General features: G+C 43.2%; 1 protein-coding gene across 2 annotated transcripts in view; it reads right to left on the bottom strand.

The window, feature by feature from the left end:
* The window catches only part of EDAR (ectodysplasin A receptor), a gene marked incomplete at both ends in the record, with an annotated part of 58,421 nt that overhangs the window by 15,755 nt on the left and 17,219 nt on the right, over positions 1-25,447 (bottom strand). The window contains 4 exons of one of the 2 annotated variants that reach the window (XM_084306426.1): positions 1,896-1,981; positions 6,280-6,461; positions 7,663-7,785; positions 8,544-8,612. In XM_084306426.1, the coding sequence (XP_084162552.1) occupies positions 1,896-1,981; positions 6,280-6,461; positions 7,663-7,785; positions 8,544-8,612 (460 nt within the window). Of the gene's footprint in view, positions 1-1,895; positions 1,982-6,279; positions 6,462-7,662; positions 7,786-8,543; positions 8,613-25,447 lie in introns of those variants that run through there. The other variant, XM_084306427.1, reaches the window with a different exon arrangement.

Below are 25,447 nucleotides of genomic sequence, written 5' to 3'. Positions count from 1 at the left end.
TGCCAGATATCCTGCAAAAGACAAAGATTTGTTTTCAGAATTGAGAAGTAGCTGTAACATCTTGCAGTAGTTCCTTGCCAGATGAGTAAGCTACAATATGTTTGATACTACTGAAAATCCATTTCAGCATGTGTTTAAGGCAGACCATTGGAGCTGAAGAAGCGATTCATCTCCGATTAATCCTGCTATCTCATGCCATCTTTTATTTTGGAAATGAGGCATATTGGGGGTGTTTGTAGCTATATACTGGCTGGTGGCATCCTGAGGAACTGGTGAGATGAATACCCCGCACCTTGAAGCAAGACGTGGCATGCTAACAGGGTAGTTTGTTTGTCTGTTTGCCAGGTACGACCAATCAGCCTCTGATCAAGTCAGGCTCTAGGGCCTAGCTGGCTTGGGTGCCCTCAGCAGCGGTGGGCTACTGGCTAGCAGCAGGCATGGCTATATACCCATCAACAGGGCGGCCAGCCTGCACATGCATGCAAGAGAAGGTGTGTCCCACACCGCATGCCCTCATCTTCCACCGAGCCTCCTAACCTCGTGTTTTCACCTACCTCTCCACCTCCCTTCCCACATCTCACATCAGGGCTCTCCCTCACACCCTTGCCTCACCTCCTGGTATGGACCCAACCTCACCAGAATTGCGCTCACCCTGTCCTCACCCACTCCTGCTTTCTGGGATAGAAGTGCACATTTTGGGACTGGTTGGGGTTCTGCAGCCAGGCAGGGTGAGCTGAGCACCAGGCTGCACACATACGGGTCAGGGAAGTACCTCCATACGGGCTGTCACCACTCACCAGGAGCTCTGCAGGGTGGTATTTATCCCTGGCTAACCAGAGCTCCTCTGTTTTAGGAAAAGTAGTAGCTGTTAATAGCCGATCCTCCTCCTTTGAAGTGGCTTGCAGGGTACCAACCACACACAGTTCAGCAGCATCTGAATTAGGTAATTGCTATTTGTATACATAAATAAATGCTCAGGGAGCTTTGTATCAACCACTGCTTTCAAATCAAGCAAGCAAAGTATTGCAATTCTTTTTCATGGCAATGACTTTTAAAAGACCAGAACATGGAGGGGATTTTGTTTTTACATGCATCAGGTTTCTCTGGGGGACTGGCTGTTTTCATCTTTTTTTTTTTTTTTTTTCCTCCTGGTCTGCTCCAGATTCTGAGTGAGCATCCAAGTCATTTGCTCATTCAGAGGGAGCCTCAGTTTTGCTTTTCACTTTCTCACCTTCTTTATGCTTTAAAGGAGAATGCAGTCTTGTTGGGGGAATTACTTCTGCTTTAGAGTGCTACTGCAGGGCTGTCCCTGCTCTCCACAGCCTGGGTGACTATTGCACACAAGAATGTGTACTGCCAACATGTTGCACACACTTGCATACATTTTTTTTTTTCAATCAGCAAACTATAGGCATTTCCTTTTTGTAGATGAAATATACAGTTATCCCTATTATCAGTGCTGGCTATCACACTCCAGCACTAACAGCTGTATCACTTTAAAACCAAAGGATGTAAAAAGGTGTGATGTATTTTTACGAGGAGCTATAAAGTGTTCCATGTTTTCTTCATAGCTGAACTGAATAAAAATTATAGAGGTTTGTGGTATCTTGCACCTACTTGGTTAAATAAAGATAACTACTGCATGGGACGTCCTAACAGATGAAAACTGGAGTATAACTGAACAATAGGAGGTCCTAAAATCAAAGGTTCTGATCTCTCCCCAAATGTTCAGCATTTGCTTCCTTTGTTGGCAAGGCTATTTGGAAGCAGAAATTGTTCTACTGGAGACTGACTTATTGTTTGAACATCATAATCATCGCTAAAAACTTCATATTGAGCTTCCAGATGATCTGAGTCAAAACCAGATTGTCAAGCAGAAATTGTCAAGCACTTACATTCTTTGGTGTTAGGAGGCGCCAACAAGCATGAGTAGCAAACCATCCCGTATATGTTTCGAGGTCTGTTTTCCAGCATGTAGTAACTGAAACAAAGGGCAAGATGAGGCAAAACAGTGTAAATTAATATACTGCAACTGAGCATGGTTCAGCAGCAACCAATTATACTGAGATAAAATCATTTAAAAAAAATACACCAACTTTTATAAGCAATTTGATGCAAAGATTATTCTTTTTTTTTTTTTCCTTTTTTTTTTTTTCTAACTGCCTGAATAGAGACAGTGTTTCTCTTCTTCCTTTTACCCCTAAAAGACAATTAATCAACCATCAAGCCTACATGACAAGAAGTAGTATCATTGCCTAAAACAACATTATTCTCCCTATTGAGTTCAAGCTGCAGTTTATGGCATGCCCTGAAATAAGACCTTTCAAAATAAGAGAGCATTATTTTCTGAAACAGCAGTCTTTCAGGCAAGACCACCAGCTGGATATGGTTGGCTAATTTTCTTCACAAGCACCATAAGGACAATCTTAGTAACAACAGAGCCAAATCTGAGCCAAATCTGAATAACAAATGCAGGAAAACATCACCCTTACAAGGGAAGCTGGATTAGGCTTCACAGTTTTTTTTTCTTTAAGTTCATTGCTGTATAGTTTATAAGAAAGCCCTTGATCATGGAGTTACAGCATGAAGGAAAAATTTTCCATAGTTTGAACTTCTGGGCTGCCAATAAAGTTAGTCTTGAAATAAAGTAATTGGTTATGCAAGAATAGGATCCACAGACAATATAATGAGTAAATTACATCCAAATCATACACAGTTGATGTTATGGATATGCCTTTACAAATCACTTGCTAAATTTTAATGAAAAAATGAACAGTCATAATCTATTCTATGTAGATGAGTACTCAACATAATAAACACTTTAAGCAACAATTAATCTATTCTCTGCTCTTACATACCTGTCTGTGTATGTGCAGAATGTTTTTTCTGGAAAATGTATACATTAGAAAATTACTGCTGAAACTGTCCATCAAAATCAGTTGCTCACTAATGAATGGCCCAGCCTTCAAACAAACTATGAATGTCCAGGAAATGGACACTGAGATGCAAGGTGGAAGGTGGTGCTTGGAGGTACCTCAGAGAGCATGCAAACTGAACATAGTTCCCCTGTTGTTCTTACTGGTATTAAAAGATTCACCCTCACTCTTCCCTTTGGCTCCTGTGCCCTGTGCCCCTTCTGACACTCTGCCCTTCTCTCAAGAGCAAACCTTCATCTTTTGTCTCTTGTGGGGGCCTGCAGAATACTAGGTTGCAAAGCAGTTAATGAAAAAGCAGTAAATGACTGCCAAACCACCAAAAAACAAAAAAAGAAAAAAAGAGAGAGAGAGAAGAGAGAGAGAGAGTGGCAGGCCAAAAATACACATAAAACTATAAAGAAAAATACAGGACAGCTAGGATTCACAACATAATAGCCACAGTGGTTTAGGGAAGATAAACAGCCCTTCCAACGGGCTGTTGGAATTACCAACATGTAATTAATTCACATTGGTGGAATATTTCTTGGTTTTCACCACAATGCAGAATGCTGGAGGATGGGTAAAGAAGACTGAAGGGATGTTCACTGGCAAGCAGTCACCCAGGTGAGTAGGAAGGAAGTTCTGCAGTTGCAAACATAAATGGTTCATCCCTATGAAGTACTGGCAACAGAATGATGTTTCTGGCTATTTTGCAATGCACCAAATATTAAAGTAAATGTTGGAAGTATCTGATCTCTTTATATCACTAACTACAGAGAAGAGGTAGCCCATTAAAAAAATCACGAATTTTCATGGTTCTGCTCTTCCACTTTGAAACTCATTATTTCTGTTTCCTTAGTACTCCCAGGCTTGGATTTTGAAGTGTAAAAACACAAGAGTGGAGCCTAGACTAAAATGTGGATGTGTTTTCCAAAAGGTTGGACGTGGTGCTTAGGGACGTGATTTAGTGGGTGACATTGCTGGTAGGGTGATAGTTGGACCTGATGATCCTGAAGAACTCTTCCAACCTTAATGGTTCCATGATTCCTCCTTAACACCATGATAGCTTATCTGGGACTAATCTTGGTGGTGCCATGTCACACTCAGGGACTTGGTCCCAGTTAGGTCTGCCTCCTGCAGGGACCAGGACACCTGGGAACAGGGGGGTCTGTTTTCAACAGGTGACAGTCTGCAGAGAGGTAACAGGGAGGTGGTGAGCACAGAAGTGAAAGCATCTGCTGCCTTACCCAGAACTGCAGGAGGGGGGACTTTATTTCATAAGAAACACACTGGCTAAACCTTGTCATTCTGAAAGCAGAGAGAAGAGCTTGTTCCTTGTTTTGAAACACCTCAGAGAGGAAAATTGGGCTTGGTGTACCCATGGACAAACACATTAAAAGGAGAAGAGTCAATAGCTGAGGCATTTCTGACTACATTTTACAGGAATATTATCTCTTTGCATTCTGTCTTGTGAGAAGGCCAGTGAATTGCTTCGAGCTGAAAGTAGCTGCTGGGACAGCATTAGGGGATTATATCATATATGTCTGCCCTGTTATTATTCAGCTGTGGGTGTCCACTTATGGCTGCTGCTGGCCTAAAAAGACCCTCGCTTTGACCTACTGTGGCTGCTCCTTGTGGGTTATGATCTCTGACATGCTCCAAGAACACCTAACAGGTCATCCCATTGACGGAGGGGACCCTGAGTTGTATCTGGTTTCCCTATTATTGACCTAGCGTATTTATCATGATGGAAGTGCTTCCGGATAGGAGTGCTCCAGGATATTAGGTCTAGGTACCTTCAGAGATCACTGGAAGCTAAACTTTGATTTTGAAGACCACAGCTTGGGAGATAAGCCTTTAAATTCTTCCCAGGTCTCAGTCTTGAAACATCCTTGTAAGCTTGACCAATAGTGTCATTCCTATTTTACACGAAAGGGAACCTGACCACAGAGGATGCTCTTGTACTAAAGGTCTCCTTCTTCCTTAAAACAGATCATCAATAATATTGTAAAAAAAAATGGAAGGAAAACGATGCCACTCATACAGGCACCTGGATGTCCCTGTGCCACTGGGGCAATGGCAAAGGGTATCCAGGCAGAATTGCCCACCAGCAATCTTGCTCTGATGCAGGGCTTCTGCATTCCCCCCCCCCCACCACAGAGAAGAAACCTCTGGGCTCTTCAAGTTGCATCAAGAAGGCTTCAGAGCTTGTTTCAGCCCAGATGTAATTTATCCCGAGACTTTAATCTCTTCAAGCTCAGAGTAAGTGCGTGTTTCTCCTTAGCTGCTGGCCTTGCCAAAGCGACCCAGGAGCTGCACACAGCCAGCCTACAGCAGGCCAATTTCTGCTGCAGGTTACACCTGTGCAAACAGGATGTTTTCAGATTACTCCCCAAGCACCAGCTGTGCAAGCTGATTATTTTCAGCCAGCACCCCACTCCCACCTGGGTGACCTCATTAGTCCTGACAAAATTGCAAAACGGAGACTGTGGCCACTATTTAACTTTCTTGCTCTTTATGATGTATGAGGGGAAGTCAAGAGGGAGTTCTTTTCAAATCACATCATCAGTTTGCTTGGCTGGCAGTTAGACAAGTCCTTCTTTTTATTTGTAAACTGTGAAAATTTCACACAGACTTGCTGATATAATAAACCTGGAGCCTTGCAGCGTCTCTTTAGCAGTTATAAGCAGAGTTTCCTGCGTTATAAGCTGTGTGGGCTATGCTGCGTCTGCAAATTGCACAAAAGCCAAATGTCGGGAGGAGGTACACATCTAAACCAACAAGCCACAGTGGCAGAAATTGAAAATGTAGGTAAAGTGAGGTTGTGTTATAGAGTATTTGCTTATGCTACACACACACACACACACACACATAAGTAATAATAATAATAAAAAAATGAAAGCAAATGCATGCTTGTGTTTTCAGGCTTCCAAAGGTGACTTAGTGAAGAATATATTACTAATATATTCAGTGTAGCAGCAACTGCTTTCTCACCATTACTATCAGAATTACACTGCGCTTAACAGGCATTAAAAAGATGGACAATAAAACAGCTTATACTTTAGACCCTTCAACAAGCTCTGGAACTTGTTTTTACTCTGAGTAAGAGCACACACACTACATTAGCAGCCCCTTAGATCCCTTTCTCTCTGTTGACTAAACACAAACCATCTCCTAACAGCTCTGTTAGCTAATAGTTTGTCAGCTACTGACAAACTTGCCAGCTGGTCACATTTGGAGAAGAGAGATTATGTGCTCATGGGCACAGACTTCCAGTGCCAGCATGACCTGTACAGAGAATCCAGGACATCTTCATGGAGCTTATTCATAGTTGTTGTTGATTGTTCTGTTGTTGAATCCTTACCCTGGGAGACAAGGTCCACACTCCGCATCATTCTCCTGATCGCCTGGTGTCAGGACTGTGGCTCGAAAGAATCCCTCACAGTCTTTGTGCCGTCTGCATATCTGGTAGCCTCCTCTGGAAAACTTCTCTGACGGGCAGGGAATGCAGCCATAGTCCTCGTCTTTGGTGCCATATCCACAGGTCTGCAACAACACAAAGTCATTGGCTTGTGTCACACACTGGCTGCTAGGAAAAGGAAATGCAATACCTGGCACAGTGTAGTACCAAGTCCCTTAACATCTGTCCTAAAAAGGCTGGGGAAGGACATAAGAACAAAACACAGGAGAGGAAAAGGGGAGCTGGGGTGTCATACTCCTTGACAGTGACCCCTCAGGGCTATTTAAATCACGTTGCAGCCTTGGAAGTGAATTTCAGCTGCTGCTCAGATAAAAAATGAACTGAAAATTGGAGAATTGAGAAGAAAATTGCAGTGGAAGCTGAGTTCCAGCAGGGATATCGGTGATCTTGTTTTCATGACAGGAGAGGCCACAAGGACCATTAGAAAAAGCAAGGTTTGCATGAGGTTTGGTAACCCCTGAACTCCTGTGTCCCAGATAAATGTTACGTTTAGATTAAATAAAACTAATATGAAGTGGTTATTATTCAAACATCCTCATTCAGGACTACCAACTGTGTGAAATTCTTGCAATGGGATGTTTATCCCATTAAAACCAAACAGGATTTCAGTAATTTATTTTTTAATATGCAACAATTATCTGCTGTAAATCAAATGGATACTTAGGAACTGTAATTTAAAACGTGGCAGAAGCTTCCAAGTTCCTCTAGTGCCAAAATATCTTAGCGGGAGAGAGAAATTAAATTCTCTGTGTGGGGGGCCAGCGAGCATGCCAGACTAACCTATTTATCACACAATGCCGGAATGGCACTGTCAGGTTTTAAATAGCCGTTGAGATGAGAACACACTGGCAGAGAATGTGTGTGAAGCTTTCACCTTACAACTTTTGCCATGCTACTTTTAGCAGGCTGCTCCTGGCACGCAGCATATGGGTGTGTGGGTGCATGGTGCCTGCCCCCACAGCATCCTTGTGCATGCGTGCGCTCCCATCCGAGGGATGCATGGCCTAAAATTGCTCACGCATCCCTTTCTTTCCCTGTTTTCTCTCATATCAATGCATTACCACCTTGTAACAAAGCATTTATTTTTAGTCAGGGTATTTTCCATCCTAGAATTGCCCAGAGGCTAGCTAAGTGTGGGAGAGCCTCGTGTTGCAGGCCAAGCGCGGTGCCCCCAGCGACAGGCCTTGTCCCCCTCAGCCACTTCTCAGATGTCGTGTCTGGAGCTCGACACGTGTTCCCCCAGCCAGAGGAGGATGCTGAAGTTACCATGTACGGCTCTTCACCCGGCTCGCACTTGGGGCAGTCGTGGCACATGCCGGTTGTTTGGTTGTAGTATTCGTTCTCGCCGCAGTTGGAGTATTCAGCGCTGGCGGAGTACACCAGGGAAACCTGCACCACAGACACCAGAGCATCACTGCCACTGCCTCCATCCAACACACCTTGTCCCCTCCCCTTGCCCAGCCATTGCAGTGGGTCTGACCTTGTGCCACGAGGCATCCCCAAAGCTCCCACTCAGGTGCTGAAGAAGTGCCGCTCCATGGGATGGAGGTGGTCACGGGTTTCAGCAATTTGGTCCTGTTAAGAGTTTCTCAGAGCACCAATCTTTGTGCCTGTTGTCACAGCTGTTCCTCAAATATTGAAGGCCGTGGTTCCTGACCTGTTATTTCTCCTTCTCTCTGATGCAGTAAATGCCTGAGTTTACTCCCTCCCCGCTCCCAACTCTAATGAGCCTTCACAAATGTGTCTGTAAGGGACAACTACAACAACCTGAGATAACGAGTTGCCTCGGGCCTCAACCGTGATATGGCTGAGTTTCGTGTGACATCCAGGCTAATCAGCTCCTCCAGAGCCTGGTGGGCTGGAGCAGATGTCTTTTCTGCTTCTGCTCCATTTGGGGTCCTTTTCCTCCCTCCTCCTCCCTGTTAACTTCTCCCACACACTGGGAAATACAGATTTAAACAGATGTTCCTGTCTAAGTGACACCGAAGGAGATGCTTAAGTGTTTTATTGAATGGAAACTGATCCCAGTGTCCAGTGCTCAGCTGTCTGTAGGTGTGTCTTAGCAATTCATAGACGTCTGCAAAGACTCGAGCAGAACCCAGTGATCTTTGTGCGCTGGAAACGCCTGCATGCATGTGGATACCTACCACCAGAAAAGGGAACACGTGAGTCCATTTACATTCACCCAGGTGAGCCATGTTCTCTTGATATTTTACCTGAAACGATAGAATTGGTGATTGTTTATGAACATCAGTAAATATTTTTGTGTGTTGCCAAAACAAGAACAGAAGGGCTCATCAGCAGAACAAAGGTAAACGGGAGCGATGCCTGGAGTTATCCAGAGGTCTAAACAAAGAGAGGGGAGGTGTGCACGTGCACTCACACACACACACACACACTGCTGCACATCTCCTGCTTCTCTGAGAAAGCTCATGCGAGGCAGCCTGGCCTTGCAATCTTCATACAAATTTGTCAGGGATGAGGCTACGAACCCCAGCATTTGCTGTCTTATGGAGAAGTCCTCCTATGGAGGAACCAAGAGCTACATCATGATCACTAAATAAAAGAGGGCTGGGGGTCAGTAGCCCAGTCTGGCTTGTGTCCTCGACCCTGCCAGATCAGATTTGTCAAGGAAAGATCTAGAAGAAGCATCCAAAAGCTGAGCCAGGGAGCAACCTGATAGTGAGTGGCACAGGCAGACACCTTCCTCGCTGGCTCCCACAGACCTGCTGGGAAAGCCCAGAACTGCCTTCGGTAACAAGCCTTGGCTTCTTTTCATTCCCAATAGGCAAGCTGTAGATTTAAGAGCTTAAACTCAAGGAGGAAGCTGAACTTTGTATTTTAAGTGCTATTACAATGGCTGGGGGGAAATAAAGGCTGTGATCTCTGTTGTAAACACACGTGCTAATTTTTTTTTTTTTTTTCAAATTCAGTTCTATGAATAACTTTGAATAAGAGTTAATGTTGCATATTCATGTACTGGATTTCTTTCTAAGGGATAAAAAGAGACAGGAAAAAGCAACACAAATTGTTTCTCTAGCATGATACAATATATTTAATGGTATTGTTACAGCACATAATATGCCCTAGGGATTTTACAGCTTCAAATTGCAAATGTTTGAGATACATTTGCAACACTTTGGTCCTAGTAGATGTAAACTGCTTTTTAAATTTTCCACATCTCAGATACTGCAAGGTTTTTTGGCTCCCAGAAGAGTACAATTGCTGCTTTGTGCCACTTTCAAGCATACAATCTCCACTAGAGCAGCACTGTAGAATTTGAGATAGCCACTAACATTTACATTTTTAAACACTAAATGGATTAAGCAAAGATTATATCACGCCGGCATCAAGCTAGGAACTTGCTTTATATGTTCCTTCTAGCAACGGGGCTAGCTGAGACAGGTAACAGGGTGGGTGGGTGGGTGGACAAGCTGAATTATAAGTATATTCTGTTCTGCAGGAAATTGCACTTTGAAACCTAGAAACAAAAGAGAATCAGAGATAAATTGTCCTAAAGCTGGAGGTGAGAGATGGAAAATAGTCATGCAATTGCATAAACTGTCAAACATTTAAGTTGGACAAAGGCTTTGGCTATGACAGTATAGTTACTTGGAAAAGTTCCAGGAATATAATCTTCACACACGTCTGTTAAACTGAATCCTAATTATAAGAGAGCTTGTTAGACTTCATAAATGAATATTATCAAGGCTGTTTCCACACTGGTATTGCAAAGTCATCACATTTATTATAAATTGGGTCTGGACACAGAATTTCACTGGTGAAGTTTGAATCTGTAACTTTACAGTAAAAGCATGTCTTACAGTAACAACATGCTTCAGTTGCTTTCAAGCCACCCAGATGTTTACTGTTTGAGGTACTTACATGCAATCATAGCCAGATTTGAAAAATGGAAACGGAGAAGTATAAGCCTATTAATGCATAATACAATCTTCTCTATCCATTTGGTATTTATTTACATAAAATGTTGCAAGTGTCAAGTTATACATACATACATAAAATGTTTTTCTATCTCAACATAAATATACATGTGGGGGTATGTTTTGTGTGTAAACATACATTTTTCCCCCCTGCATTCTGTCATTACACATGGCAATATGTCAAGCATATGGCAAATATTAACTGGAAAAAGCCAGTTCAAAGTGCTGAATATGACCGGATTAGAACACTAGGGGAGATTTTTTTTCCCCCAGATTGGAAAACTGAAATGTTAAAATTAATTATTCTCCCTCCCTCCCTTCCCCCTGCCGCACCCATTCAAGTATGTTGCTATAGACTGACAATGTTATTTTCTGTTTGTGTGTTTTATCTGTTTATTTTTTTTCCTGTTTTTATTTTTGTTTTTGTTTCCTTTAGAGTCAAAACCCAAAATGTTTACTTAATTTTTATAATGAAGGACTGGGGAAAGTCTGATGCAGGAGGTTTCTGGCAGTAGGGCCATAGGTAGCCCCTCAGCTGGGATGATACCTGCTGGTATCTACCAAGATATGCTAGGCTGCTCTTGGGCTTGATGTCAATTTTCAAGCATTTTAATTTACACCCACACCATATCATCTATCACACGTTAATCCCATGTGCACAACAAGGGACTTTCTAGTGCTAAGATCACTTTTGTGCCTAGCTGACATATGTAGAAACATGCAAAGCTTGGACAATCTGCCTCCATCTGCCAAGAAGCAGGAAAAACAAAAACAAAACAAAACAAAAAGCACAACCAACCGACCAAACAAAAAACCTCCAGTTATTATGGCCCCTAACCATTAAAAGCAATTAGCTCTGGGGAATTCTTGAGTGAATTTACAGGCAGTTCCCCTTCCCTTCCTATTCCCAGGTACACAGGACTGCTGGGGGCCTCCAGGAGTAAAATGAGGAGCCATGGGCCCTGATAAGAAGTAGAGGGAAACCCTGGTTTACACAAATTTGGCATCCATGCATCCACTCAGGACATGTCTGCTGTCTCACACTGACTGCCATGATGCTGGCATGGGATGCTGCCTCGGTAGTCTCAAATGGCAGAAATCGAGCTCCAGATTTGAAGCAATCTGTGGGCTGTCCCCTGTGGACACAGGGCATACTAAGGCACTTCTTAATTCAGGAGATGAGGAGCAGATCATGCATCTGTGTAGAGCTTTGCTGCTCCAGTAAAACCCTTTATTTATGAATGTTTGGCAGGCAAAACTGAAGTCTTGGTCTACTGCTGATCTTTTTGATTACTGCTACTAAAGCATGTGTAGGAAATCCAGATTAAAATGTGTACCAGTGCACAGAAACAATTTTGCAAATCCTTCTTTGCGCCTCCACCATACATGATTTTTGGGAAAGCCTCGCTTTGTGCAGGTTTTGTCCTACAAACTCAGTCCTTCTTCATGTGCATGTAAATATCAGCTGCAGAATACATGTATATCAGCTGACTGGCATTGAGCTTAATGGCACTGAAGATTTGACCAGAGTGGAGTAATGTCAGTCTGCATGTTTCAAGTGAAACAAATGACCCTGTCCCATAGGATGGCAGGCAGAAGTCAGCAGGAAGAAGCTGGAAGCATATTTTTGGAGGGACCACACAATGGCTCCCATGAAGTATGGGATTTCCAGCAGCTCGTCTGCTGAGCCCTCCGCACATCCTGACTCAACGCTTCAGCTGAGGACAAGTGGGTGTCAGGAGAGGAGGTGTAAAACAAAGCTTGGGTCTTTGTGGATCAGGTGTGCGACACGCAGCAAGTCCCAGCATGACTAGAGGGGGTTGCTAATTACAGCCATATTTGCCTTTCAGGGCATATTCGTTAATAACTTAGGAATACACACAGAAGCTGACAGGAAAAGGAAGACTATTTTCCCGGTGGCAACCACAGCAAGCAGTGCTAGAGACTCGCTGTCTCAGCTTCTCTCCAGGAGACTGCGAGGCACAGATTTGGCCTGGGGCAATAGGAAAAGAGACGCCTGAGACCCTGTTACTCAAATATTTCTCTTCCCAGATGAAAGGTCCTTCAGTGCAGCCTTTGCGGCATGTTACCATGGCCTGGCAGGTACACACAAATAAATAAATAAATAGATATATACATCCCCAGGCAGAAAATGCTTCGGTCGTGCTGTCTGAAGGATAAAGAGCAGCATTTGCTGTAGTCAGCCTTTGAATTTAATTTACTTAGATAATTAGGTAGCGTTGCCACTAGGTTTACAGTATCCATGAGTAAATGGAGTAAATATACGGAATACACAAACAATGAGGTTACCGTAGTTGGTGGTCTAAGCTAAAACTCATAACTTCTGATAGACAGCCTTAACGGTTATTTTAGTTCCGAGTCTTCATTATTAACACAGTGTAAAAGCTAATTTCCTATCAGATATTTTTTGTCTTTAAAAAAAGGTCTGGAAAAAAAAAAGGAAAAGGAACACAAGGATCAAAGAAATCTGTGCTTCTTAATGCTGCAGAGGGGATTTTTTTAGTGTCTGCATTTTTTTAGTTTCATCACTGATGTAGATACACTTCAGGGATGCAAATCTTGACTTCACGAGAGGAAAGGCACAACAGCTGTCTCTGAGAGCTTTGCTATTTTGATATTTCTGTACACACACAGACATATCTGTCTGGGAAACAGAACGCTAGACAAAAGGACTTGTAAAAATAAATGTGGGTAGACTATACGAACTTCACAGGTGCCACCAACAAATCCAGTGCCTACCCTGAATTCCCAAGGTTTTATGAGATGAACCTTGTGAACTGCCTTTTCCACAGATTATCACAGTTTCTCACATGCACTTGGTAGATAATCTTTGTATGCTCCCGATGCTGCTAAATCCTTCTTAACCGAGATAAGCATATAATCCTCACTGCAGGGCCTCATAAGTTTCAGAGTTCAGCAGCAGAGTTTAGTTTGGCTCCAGCCTCGCAAAAAAAAGATGCGGTTTGAATTTTCCTTTCAAGAGGAGAGAGGCATCTCTGAGCCCGTCACTGAATGACAATGATGGCAGCACAAGCCTGGCAGGAGAATAAACTTAGACAACTATAAGCAAATAAAAACATGGAGATTATGAAGAAAACTATTGTGTAGTCCTGGTTACAGTTTGTATTGTTGTGAGCACCAGAATATTGCACAGAACAATATAGCATTTGCAGGACAAGATGAACTACACAGTTTCTCATATCTGCTTTATATCACTTTGACCTTGCAAATACATGTTAAAAACAACCCCAGAGAAAGATGTAAGAAGTGTTACAGTGCTACAACTCTATTCTTCCTTTTACCTGAAACATCAAAAGGAAGCTACAGGAGCTCAAGCTACACATACCTCTTTAATTGCCTCTGTGATCTGGCACCTCCACCAGAAAAATAATTCATTGCTCAGGCATAGGAATGAGATTTTTTTTTTTTTTTTCCAGTGGTAGTTGTATTGACTAGAGGAGACATAGAAGATTGCTTGATTTGTTAATAGGGGCACCGCATGCTGAAGACGTGGGGGCAATGAAGACTAATAAAGAGCTGCGTGTTTCCTCACAGACTGGCTTATCTGGAAACTACATCTGGAAGTCTGTATCCAAAGCTGTTTTCTCATCTTACACAAAGACACATGTTGGTTCTCGTGTAGACAGGCCATCAGCTTTCTGAAAAATGTTTTCAGGAAAAAAAAAAAAAGAAAGAAAGAAATGATGTGATGCAGGAAGAAAAGCCAAAGAGAGAAGGAAAGAAAGGCCCTTTTAAGCTTGCTTTGTGCATCCAGCTCACCTGCCTGTGGAAATGAGGGCAGAAATTAGGTGTGAGTACCCACAGTTCACCTTAGTGGTGTTCCTGCTTGGAAGGAGGCTGTTTTGTGGGGAAGTGATGGAGCAGTGAGAAGGCCCTCATGACCTCTGGATGTTCAGGCTGCTGCTGTGGCTCTCCTGTCAGTTTTATTTTATGCAAGCAAATGCTCACGAGGGCAAAAAATGTGAGCAGGGGCCTGCACCTTCCTCAAGTCAAAAGGCTGCTCTGACCCCTAGGCTAAGTAACATGATCTCTTTTGTTTTCTATAATTAAAAAAAATAACAATAATAATCTGGGATTTGTTCTAACACACAATTAAAAAAATAAAATCAGAAACCTCACGTCTGTAATGAGGAAAAAAAGAATCTTGAGTTGTTTTGGCCAGCCCCCATGAGGATTTTCCTCAGTGGGAGAGGCTCTCTTTCAACCTCTCTGAAAGCATAATTTTTTGAAGATGATTTACATGAAGACATCCCTTTTATTTTGAGCCCCTCCTGCTGGGAAGTGCTACGACATATTCCTCCTGGCTTGCTCACTTCTTGTCAGAGGGCCCGGGCTGCTCTTGTAGGAAAGGCTGGCGGCGGGCAGGTGGGAGAGGCTGTGCCATGCTCCCCCAGGGGCTTCTGGAGTTTTCCACGAAGAAGGATGCAGGCCAGATCTGACACCACCGGGACAGGCTGTAAATGAGCACGTACGCTTCAGGATTGAATAACTCCAGTGCAAGAAGTAATGAGGAGCTGTGGTTGTGCCCTATCTGCTGGATAATCCCAGGGCCGCCTCAGCACTGTGCTTCTCACAGGGCCTCACGCCTCACCGCCTGCCCCTGCCTGAGGGACAGGACTCTCACTTTTGGCACTGTGCTTCCAGGGGTGAGCTGAAATTGCTGGGATGAAGACAACTTGCTTTAGATTCAGAAGCTCTCCCTAATTCCTAAGACATGTATTACTTCCCCTTCGGAGCAAAAAATTAAAAGCCTATTAGGAAAATACAAACCACTGATGCAGTGATGATGTTTTCCTAACATCTTTTCCTTTTTACAGGGCTTTATGCTTTCTAGATGACAGATAACATAATGAGAACAGCCTGAGCCTTGGCTTGCATTACAAAGATCGATAAGGATTTGAGCTCACACTGCTTCTGTTCCTTAGGGTCCCATCCTGTGAGCTGCTGAGCACCTCAAAACATGTTGATATTTGGGAAGAAGGGGATTTTTGGTACCCTACAGAAACTGACAACTTTTCTATACTATAATTGTTGATAGACAGGACAGAAGAGAAGAAATTTAGAAATACTTTATTGGAAGAAATTGAGCTGAAATCCTACGGTGACCATCAACAGAATTTACAGAAATTGTGAATAGAATAGAAACCCTATGGTGGCCATCAATAAATAATGTCTGTTCTTAGCTTTGCAGCACATTTGCATTCTTAGCTAAAAACCAGAATATTTGTTAGAATGGTCAAAACACAGTTCTGTTTTTATTTTCCATGGTTTACACGCTGCATCTCAGGCGGACAATGAGTAGCAGTGGTGGGCTTTTCATAGGGTGAGCCTCTTAGGAGCAGGTCACCACATGAAGGAGAATGTCACTGGGATGGTCCCAGCTGTGAAATTCAAGTACAAGTGCATTAAGCAACACTGGAGCCAATTCACTGTTTTCGGCAAACATGACAAACTCAGTGTTAGGTGGTGGCCTTTTATACTTTGGTACTTGATTTCTGAGTCCCAGAGAAGCCTCTTGTTTGTCAACAGGCCTCTGTCTTGCAAACAAAGGGATACATACACTGCCAACAAGCATTATTTTTTGTATTATTCTACTTTTTACATAACCATGTTTGAAGGGGATTTATTGCTTTTGCAAACCAAAGGCTGGCTCCATTTAAATTCAGAGCTATATCCCGAGCTGCCCATGCCACCATTGTCACTGGGGAGAGCAGGGAGAGGGGTGGGGGAGCCCTCAGCCAGGAAAATTGGCCACACAGGCAGCTGGGGCCACAAGATGCCCGAGGGCGAGGTGGCAGGGGGTTACTGCCCTGGGATGAGCTGGTGGAGCAACCCCCATGAACCTCCTCCATCCACACAGCTCATGGGTGTGGGTCCCACCTGCGGAGACAGTGAGGGGATGGGGCCTGAAGGCCAAAATGCAGCTCCCAGTGCAAGCTGAGGAGGGGGAACATGCTGGAGCAGCCAAATCCCCAGTGTCTGGGGTCAGTTATGAGCTACAACCTGCTGAGGCATACAGGAGGAGTGAGCATGGCTGTGTCTAACAGCAGCCCAAGTCACAGCGCACTCTACACACATGCCTACATAAACTGCATGTTCACAGGCACACACATGTACGCAAACGCTTCTATTTATACCCACATGCCCCCAAAAGGTGCTGGCTGCCCCTCAAATCTCTGCTTCAGGCTGGAACCCTCAGATCTCAGATGTCCTGGTGGAGGCAAATCCTTCTGCTTCACAGGGGCACAGTTAGAAAGTGAAGAATTGGCTTTCTCTGCTGTGATACTTTCTCTTTCGAGTTGATAATCAAAAAATCTCTCCATAATTTCTCTGGGGCCCTTTTTTTTTTTTTTTTTTTTTTCTTTTTCCTCTAATGAAGGTGTTTACATTCCTAATTAAGGAGCACATTAAGCCTAGTGGTACCTTATCTGATAAACCTGTTACTAGGCTATGTCAAGCTGAACCTTCCAAGGGAGCAAGCTGGTTTTATAAACCGGTTATCCTCTGGGCTGGAAATGCGCATCCAAGAGCTTGCAATTAACTTGGGTTAATTACAAAATACCAAAAATGTAATAACATATTTAAAAATATATCACAGGTGCTAATGACCTTTTTTTTTTCTTTTTTTCTCTCCCCCCACCCCACCTCCCTGTTCTTCCCCCCCTCTGCAGGAGCTGACAGGCTGTCACTGCCCTCCCAGTTAGCAACCCCCCAACTCCACAGGTGTTAACCATCATTCTCTCTCATGTGGTGGGATTGATTAGCATAATAAGATTGATCTGAGAGTGATTGCTTCTAACTTGCAGCTAGCTTGGCTTACACTGCTGGTTTTTGGACCTGCTGAAGGAGCTAGACCTGAGAGTCGTTTACTTGGTTTAGGTATATCAACTGGTCTCACAAAAGGGATCCCTTTCTCTGCAAACCTGTTCCCCCTACCCCACTGCCCCCATCCCACGCACATCCTGAGAACTTTGTGACAACACCAGCAGCAGTGCTATGCAAAATACAAGCTTATTTGAGTAAACATGTGACCTCCTTCCCATGGAGGAACAACCTTGCATCTGTACCCTGGCTGTTTCAGCAGGAATATTGCCTTACGACTTGGCACACTAACAAATTTTTTATTGCAGTTTGCAGCTTCTTATACCCTTATACATTTTGGAGAGTAGGCAGGAGCCTTCAGTTCAGTAATTCCTCTCCTGACATGACCCATCTGTAGCTCTCTGCTTGCTCGTTTTTTACCTAGTGGACCTACTCCATATTCCTTATGTATAACAGCGTCAAATGCTTTATTGAAGTCCAGACTGCCCATGGTACCTGTCTCCATATAGAAATTAAGGCCATCATGTTAAGCACTGCTTAGGAGACTAGTTTTACCTACTAGGTCATATTGTATTGCACATCTAAAGGAAACCTTTATTTCTTTTATGACTTTACAGAAGACATAGGTGCATTTCTTTTGAAAAAAAAAAAAAAATCAACAACAACCAAAAAAACCCCAACTGTAAATAAAACAACAGGAGTTATTAACTCCCAGCATAGATAGGGAGGGGAGAATGCCCTCAGAATTGGGGTATCACTATCCAAAAATTTTATAAGAACAACCTCTCTCTGCAAGCCCCACATCAGACTGCTGAAACCATGAAAGACAATGAGCAAGGAAGAGCATGGGAGGATAAATGACCGTGTGTCCCACCAGCCCACATCTGCAATAGCTGGCACAGGTATCCAGCTGGAGGAGAAGAGCTGAAAAGGGAAAATGTGTGCTGGTAGAGACTGAGTTGGAAGATTGTGGTGCTACAACTCCACTATGCTGAGAACAGAAAAAGAGTTTTTTATCATCCATATGCACATTTATTTCTTCATCCCATTCCAGTGATATGAGCACAAGAAAACAAGAAGATGTGGTTTAAAAAGCATTGCATTTTCCTGATGCAGAGGCAATGTGACAGAAACATGGCAAAGCATTACAGAGAAAATGAAGAGGGTAATACCCAAAGAAAACTGAAGCAATGGTGAACATCATAGTTTTGTGGTCTTGAGTTCTACAATGTCAACTTTTAGTAGTACCCATTTTTAAAATTTATATTCATCTGAAGCTACTCTTTGATAAAAGAGTCTTTAGGCAAGCTAAGATTGTGAATGTAACTTTGAACCAATTGTAGACTTTACAGTATGTAGGAAAAATGAAATGAGGACAAGAAGGGGACCTCTGGGAAGAAATGACTGTCCTAAAATGTCTGGAAGAAAAAGAGCCAGTGAGAGAAGGAAAAAAAAAAGTGTTTTACAGTTTTTCCCAGAAATATTGAATATGCTCAAATAAACACAATCATTTCTGGTACAAACCAGAAGGTGCCACATTTTCCTACCAGATGATGAGGGATGTTGTAGTGAATAAATACAGCTTCTTCCAGCTGCCTGAACAGTTACATGTAACATCTGGTTGGTTTTGAAACATTTTGGATTTGGCTATTCTTTAAAAACGAGAACTTCCTATAGTTACCCTCAGAAGCTCTGAAATGTGAAGTGTCATCCACAAGCAGCTGAGGACCTTCTGCTCCCTCTGACTGCAGTACTTGCAGAGAAAGGAGGTGCTCTGGGACAGCATTGTTTTGCACTGCAAAATTAAAGCCAGATGCAAACTATCCTCTCCATAAAACACGCTTGAACAGATTTAACACTGTCCCTCCGGTGGTTAATTTAATGTCGTGACTTCATATTTGCCATATGAGTGTTTTCTTTAAACATACTGCAAGTGAAGGTTTGCAGAATTCATTCTCCTAAACAAGATCCTGACTCCACTGGAGGGCAGCACATTAGCACTTATATTAACGCCGCGCTCACTGCTTGCTTCTGAGAAGGCAGATTTTTGTAAAGAAATATTCAGCTATCATGTGAGGTTCTGCTTAATGGAACAAATACGCACAGACAGACATATACAGTGAATATCTCTCCTTAGAGGCTCTGTTAGATCACTGAATTGTTAGCTAAATGATCAACACTAACCTGAGAATGAAACCAAGCCTGAAAGTATAGAGGTAGTTTAAAGATAAACTATTTATTGGCACCAAGATCAACAGATTCTAAATTAGCTACAAAGCTGCAGGGAATAATGACATGTGAAGTCAGATTTTTCTTTTTCTTTTAATTTTTTTTTCTTTTCTTCTTCATTTTTTTTTTTTAATTCTTAGCCCCTCGGGAGATTTGGGATGGTTTGATGTTCCTCTGGAGACTTGTCAAAATTCTGTAGAAACTTAATAGCCTGCCAACATGGGTGGTTGCTGCTGGAAGGCATTTCAACATGGCAAGGGTCCTGTCTGCGCGCTGCAGACCTGCATCACTCACAGGCTGCTTGGAATGACATGAAAACGGGAGCTGTGCGGTGTCAGGACCCCGCACGCAGCTTCGCGGGGGTAACGTGCGCGTATCCCCACTCTCCCGGGGCAGCCAAGGTGTGGGAGGAATCCATTTGGCCTCGAATCATTCTGAGCACCGCCTCGGTGTTAAACCCCACATGGTGCTACCACACCCATATACCAGGGCTTGGGTGGGACTGGGCTCTTACCTCATGAATAGAGCAGAAATGAAGGCCGGAGGGTGAGATGAAGCTGTGTGGAAGCAGGAATTGAGGCAAAAGTTGAGGCCCAAGGCTGGAGGAGGCATGGAGGGCAGGCATCCAGGCTGGGAGGCTTAGACCAGAGCAGGACACCAAGGCTGGGGGCAGGACAGGGGAAAATGGAAGGCAGCAGAGCCAAGCACAGGCTGTGGTTGCCCTTTGGTGGAGTCCCACCTGCTGGCCACCCCACAGCCTGCTGTGGAGATCGCTGCCTGGTAAAACTTGGGTTATGTGACCCCACAGAATGGCACAGGGGTTGGAGGCAACCTCAGTCTCCTGTGAGCGAAGCACGCAGGTCGCCAAGGCTTCAGGAAGCAGAACTGGAGCCATCCTGTGCAGAGAGGCGGGATGGGGAAAAGGATGAGTCTTAAACCATCCTTGTGATGATGTTCAAGTTCCTACTTGAAGGCATGGGAGAAGATTGCTTCATGCAGTGATGTCTGCCCTGTGGCAGCACACAGAGAACTGCTCACACTTCCCCCCGCAAAGCTCTGCGGCACTGTGCCAACCTCCTTGGGATGGTGACAAGAATTAAAGCAAAGAATTTACCTGAATTTACCTGGTTACATGCCATCTCGAAGGGAGAAATACAGATACTCTGGCCTGAAGCGAGAAGCTGTGTAGCTGAGGGATACCAGCACACAGAGCAGGCACCGTATGTGAAACACAGGAATTGCAGCAGAACAGAGGAGGGCCTTGGGCACGTTTCACGCCAGTGTGTATTTCTGAGCAAAGCCCTGAGCTGTACACAGGGAGAAATGTTTGGCAGAGAGGGACCTGCTCTGCCATATTGGCTGGAGCTGCCCACGGATCCCACTGTGTCCTTCAGCACATCTTTGCAGTGGCATGGTTGTACTTTCTGAGAGGAGACAGGTGCTTTTGGTTACTTGTTGGCCTGAGCTATGTCTTGTCCCTGCCTGGGTACATTCAAACAGGTTTTGGAAAAGAGCTGAGCAGGAATAGCAGAGCTATGCAGGAACCCTCTAGGCTAGGAAGAGGCAGAACTTGCTGGAAGGTCGTGCTGACTCATCAGTCCTTGGATTGCGGAGCTTGTAGAAGAGGAGGTTCTCATTGTGCTTTGCGGGTTTTTGTTTTGTTTTGTTTTGTTTTGTTTTTTCATGGCTGGACATGCAGTGGATGGCTTTCTCTGAGAGCCTTGCAGCCAAGAATGGAGATTTACCTCACCATGGGTTGGATGAGCATGTCTGGGCTTTATAAGGAAGAGACTTCCGAAGCAAGAGGAGGAAGCTGAGATGACCCTCAAAGAAATGGCCTAAATAGATGCCACACTACAGATAAACTCTATGACCATGGCAGGCTCCGGGCAGAGGTGAAAGGGTGCTGGGAAGCAGTGCAGCTGGTCACAGAGAGGAGAAACAGTGCCTGGTTGGAGGTACGTCACTCCACTCCCCTTGCAGGCAGAAGAGGAGTGCAAGGCAGAAAACAGAGCTGGCTAAAACTAAGATAACTCTAAGAAGATTAAAAATATTTTCTTGTAATTAATGGATAATTCATGGCTATCAGGATTATAAGAAAGAAGAAGAATAGCTTACAGCTGTAAATTCAAGTATTCACTATTTTGGCATTTAAGAACTTACCATAATTGCAGCAATGAGAGGCTGAATGCTCTCCTTGGATTAAACTTGCCTGGATTCAGATGATACTGCAAACACTCCTTCATTTCATATGGACCTTTATTGGAAAACTTGGATCACAGATGCTTACTGTTTTGGATGTTGCATCCACATCTTATGCCTTCATACATTTTATTACTAAACATGGAAAAAGCATAATTCTCACTATATTTCATTTCTATCACATCTGACAGCTGCCTAGTTTGTGTTTATGTGCATGGTATTTGTGGCCAAGTATTTTAACATGGAAATTCCTTTTCAAAGCCAGCATGGATGCTTTTCCTCTGCTTCATCCCCTTATTTTTGAAGGAGTGACTGTGATGGTGAGGTAACATTATGATGATGAGTTATGTTAAAATAGCCCAGTTAAAATGATTTTCTTTCATCTTCTTGACTGTAATTTCTTTAAAACGCTATGTACCTCTAAGACACACCTAGTATCAAAAGCACTGCAGTATAAAGCCATTAGATTTTACAAAGAATTAAATTGATGATTCTATATATCAGTACAGTAAAGTGCATCCTGTCAGAAAACAAACAAACAAACAAAATGGTGATTCTGAGATCTGTGCTTATTACAGACTTGACAGTTATCAAATAATCCAATCATCAAAAGAAAAAAAAAAAAAAGGACCAGATGGGACCTCTAAAAAGTTATCTAATCTACCCTTCTGTTTCATGCTAAGACAAAATCATTCTCTGCCACACCAACAAAGGTGTATCTAACCAGGTCTCAGGAAATGCCAGTGATAGAAATTTCAGTTTGCCCTCAGCCATTTATTCCACCAGTTTGCCATTCTCAGTCTGAGGCAGCTTCTTTTCATCTCTAATCCACATCTCTCTTCCTTCACTTGAAACTGCTGCTGTTTGTCTTATCCACCACAGATACAAAGAACACGTTATTTCCTTCTGCTCTGCAGTAGTCCCTGAGGTATTTGAGTCTGATATAACATTTTATGGAAAACAGTCCTAAGACTGGATAATATTGGCATTATTAAGCCAAGATTTCTAGAGTACTGGTTGTTATTGCTTCTACCTAGATTTTATCCATCTTGTCCCCATTTTTCTTGAGATGAATGTCTAAAACTTCGTTTAATGAAGGCCTTGGCCATCCTAGATGAAGCATTTCATAGAAGGGTTTATAAGGTCTTATTTACACATCCCAGGACAAGGTTGTAATGAGAATAAAGAGCCTGCAGTCAGGTAGGGATCAACTAGAAACTAAATTCTCATCTGTTAAGCTACTAAATGTATGAGGCTGGTGAGCTCTTTGACTTGTTCTTCTCCCTCCTTCCCTGAAATCTGTTGGCATTTCTACCAAGATGCGAGAAAATAACTTGCACTTGTAAGAAATACATCAGTTTTGCAGTGTTGTTATTCACACACCAGCAAATACTTTCCTTTTGTGCCTAACAACTGCTATGGGTTTTTTATCTTCCTGGAGTAAACTCTACCAAATTTCTTGTTTGCCAGTGATGCCATAGCAACATGTTCCCATTTTCCGCATACTCCTTGCTTTGCCAGGTTGGTGAAGGGGATGTTGAGACTGACATGATAAGAGTGTTTTCATCTGGAGAACAAAAGCAATCTGCACCCTCAGGAAGCTGTCATCATACCTCCTGCAGACTGCTGAGCCATGCCAGCTCAAAGCTTTTCACTGTGGTGCTGGATGAAAGCAGTGACTCCAACATCATGAGCTGCTATTTCGAGTTGGATGCTCAAGTTGCTAAAAAAGATTTTTTTCTGGCAGAACATCTTTGCAATATTTCCACTACAAAAACCTGTTTTCATCCTCAAATTCTAATGTCTCATTTTGAGGACTGAATGTATTACGGGCAAACACACTTGCCTGGCCAAGAGATAATCCAGTTGTGAGGGCTGGCAAAAACAGTTCTGCTTTAAACAGAGTGAAGAAACCACTTTCCTTTATCCATCGGCCTCTGTAAGTACTCTGTATGCCACCTGATGGCCAACCCTAAGCTCATGGTACTGTGGAAGGCCTTCATATACAACTTCTATTTTAGAAAAGAGTAGAGTAGAGTAGAGTAGAGTAGAGTAGAGTAGAGTAGAGTAGAGTAGAGTAGAGTAGAGTAGAGTAGAGTAGAGTAGAGTAGAGTAGAGTAGAGTAGAGTAGAGTAGAGTAGAGTAGAGTAGAACAGAACAGTTGGAAGGCACCTTCAAAGATCTTCTAGTCCAACTGCCCAACCACTTCAGGGCTAACCAAAAGTTAAAGCATGTTACTTGAGGGCACTGTCTCCCCTGGTGCAGCTTTGTGCTGTTCCCATGCATCCAGTTACAAGTTGCCAGGGATTGCTCCTGCAGGTATGGCTCCTCTGTACTATGAAGACCAATGACATAGAAGAAACATATGCACAGCTTTAATTTGATACAAATCCTAAAATTTTCCTGTCATCAAAACGATGTGACCCCTACTCAGTGGAAAGGTAGGGCATTCAGAGAGAGAAATCCCTGACTTGCTGCAGATGGTGAAGCTTTAAAGGACCCCATTTTACAGGTTCCAGGGATATCAAGCCCTGAAGAGAAAAAAGATTGATGATGAAAATACTTGGTTTTAGCTTTTTATGTGCAGTGCATTAAAAATGGATTGGAGTGTCTTTCAGGTGCATTATTGCTTGAGTTCACTCCCAGAGAAAACAATTGCTGGAGTCAAGCATCTGCTTTGAAAGGAGTCTTTACAAACAGGTCAAAGCTTTGCTTACGCCATCACATGAACAAGCCAGAGCTAACTGGATGCTTTTGGAGAAATACAGAGGAAAAAAAGACTGCCTGCCCAATCTGTCAGCTATTCACAGTCATAGCTGTTGGCATGGGATGACATTGTTTTGAGTTCATCCTAAATAGAAAGCTAGCACATACTGCAAAGCCAGCTTTACTGCGTTAAATTCATCTGAAATGGAGGAAGGCTACACTTTGGCTGGATCAGCTCATATGAAACTACCTTAAACTTGTAACACCTCCTTCAATACTTTCTGGAGGACCTTGAGGTACTGCTTAAAGTTAATTATTAGGGTGATCTCCTTTTCTGGACAAGACAGATTGGGAGACCTGTCTCACAAATCAGCCTGATATATTTTACTTAGCTACATTCTAGGTTGAAAGCGTGTGTGTGCTGCTTTTGCTGTGCAAGCTGGAAAAAATTTATGTCCAGCAAAATAATGCCTCCACACCTGGTATATAACTTAAAAAGGGACAAACATTTATAGCACTGGTGTGGAGAGTGTGGGGAGGCAGAAAGGGAGCACAGATAGGGTACAAAAAGACCAGCAGCCCAAATGGGACGTGACACTAATGCTAGCAGCTCTGGTGCTCCCAGGCCCTGTGAAGCTCATGAGGAGCTGGCGTTGCTGCGGGCACACAGCTCAGCATCCAGGCATCAGGAGGAGGCCAGAGGCAAGGCACTAGGGCATGCAGTAAGCCCACAGCCCTAGAGCCAAGAAAGGTAAATCAAATGGCTTTTTGAAGCACCAAGGGAAGACAAAACAAAATAAACAAATAAAAAACAACAAACCACATTGTTTATTCCTTAAAGCCTAAAATGTTGCACAAATTGGAAACAGGATAGAAAAGATTTCGCAGAATTACACTTTTTTCACTCTTTTTTTTTTTTTTTCCTTCCTTTTCTTTTCAAAACAGCCTTCTCTAGCTATTTATTTTGCTTGCTGTAAAGCTGGGTGGGATTTCAGTGGTGACCTTGCTTTAAATTCTTCTTTACCTAAATAAACATGTCTCTAGGATGCAGGACTCAGCTCCCCTTTTATGAAGAGATCCCTTGACCACCCTGAAATCTTTGTTGTTGC

The sequence above is a fragment of the Netta rufina genome, assembly GCF_964035555.1.
Source record: "Netta rufina genome assembly, chromosome: 1".
Classification (NCBI taxonomy): Eukaryota; Metazoa; Chordata; class Aves; order Anseriformes; family Anatidae; genus Netta; species Netta rufina.
The sequence above is the reverse complement of the archived record's forward strand: the minus strand, read 5'-3'. Positions and strand labels throughout refer to the sequence as shown.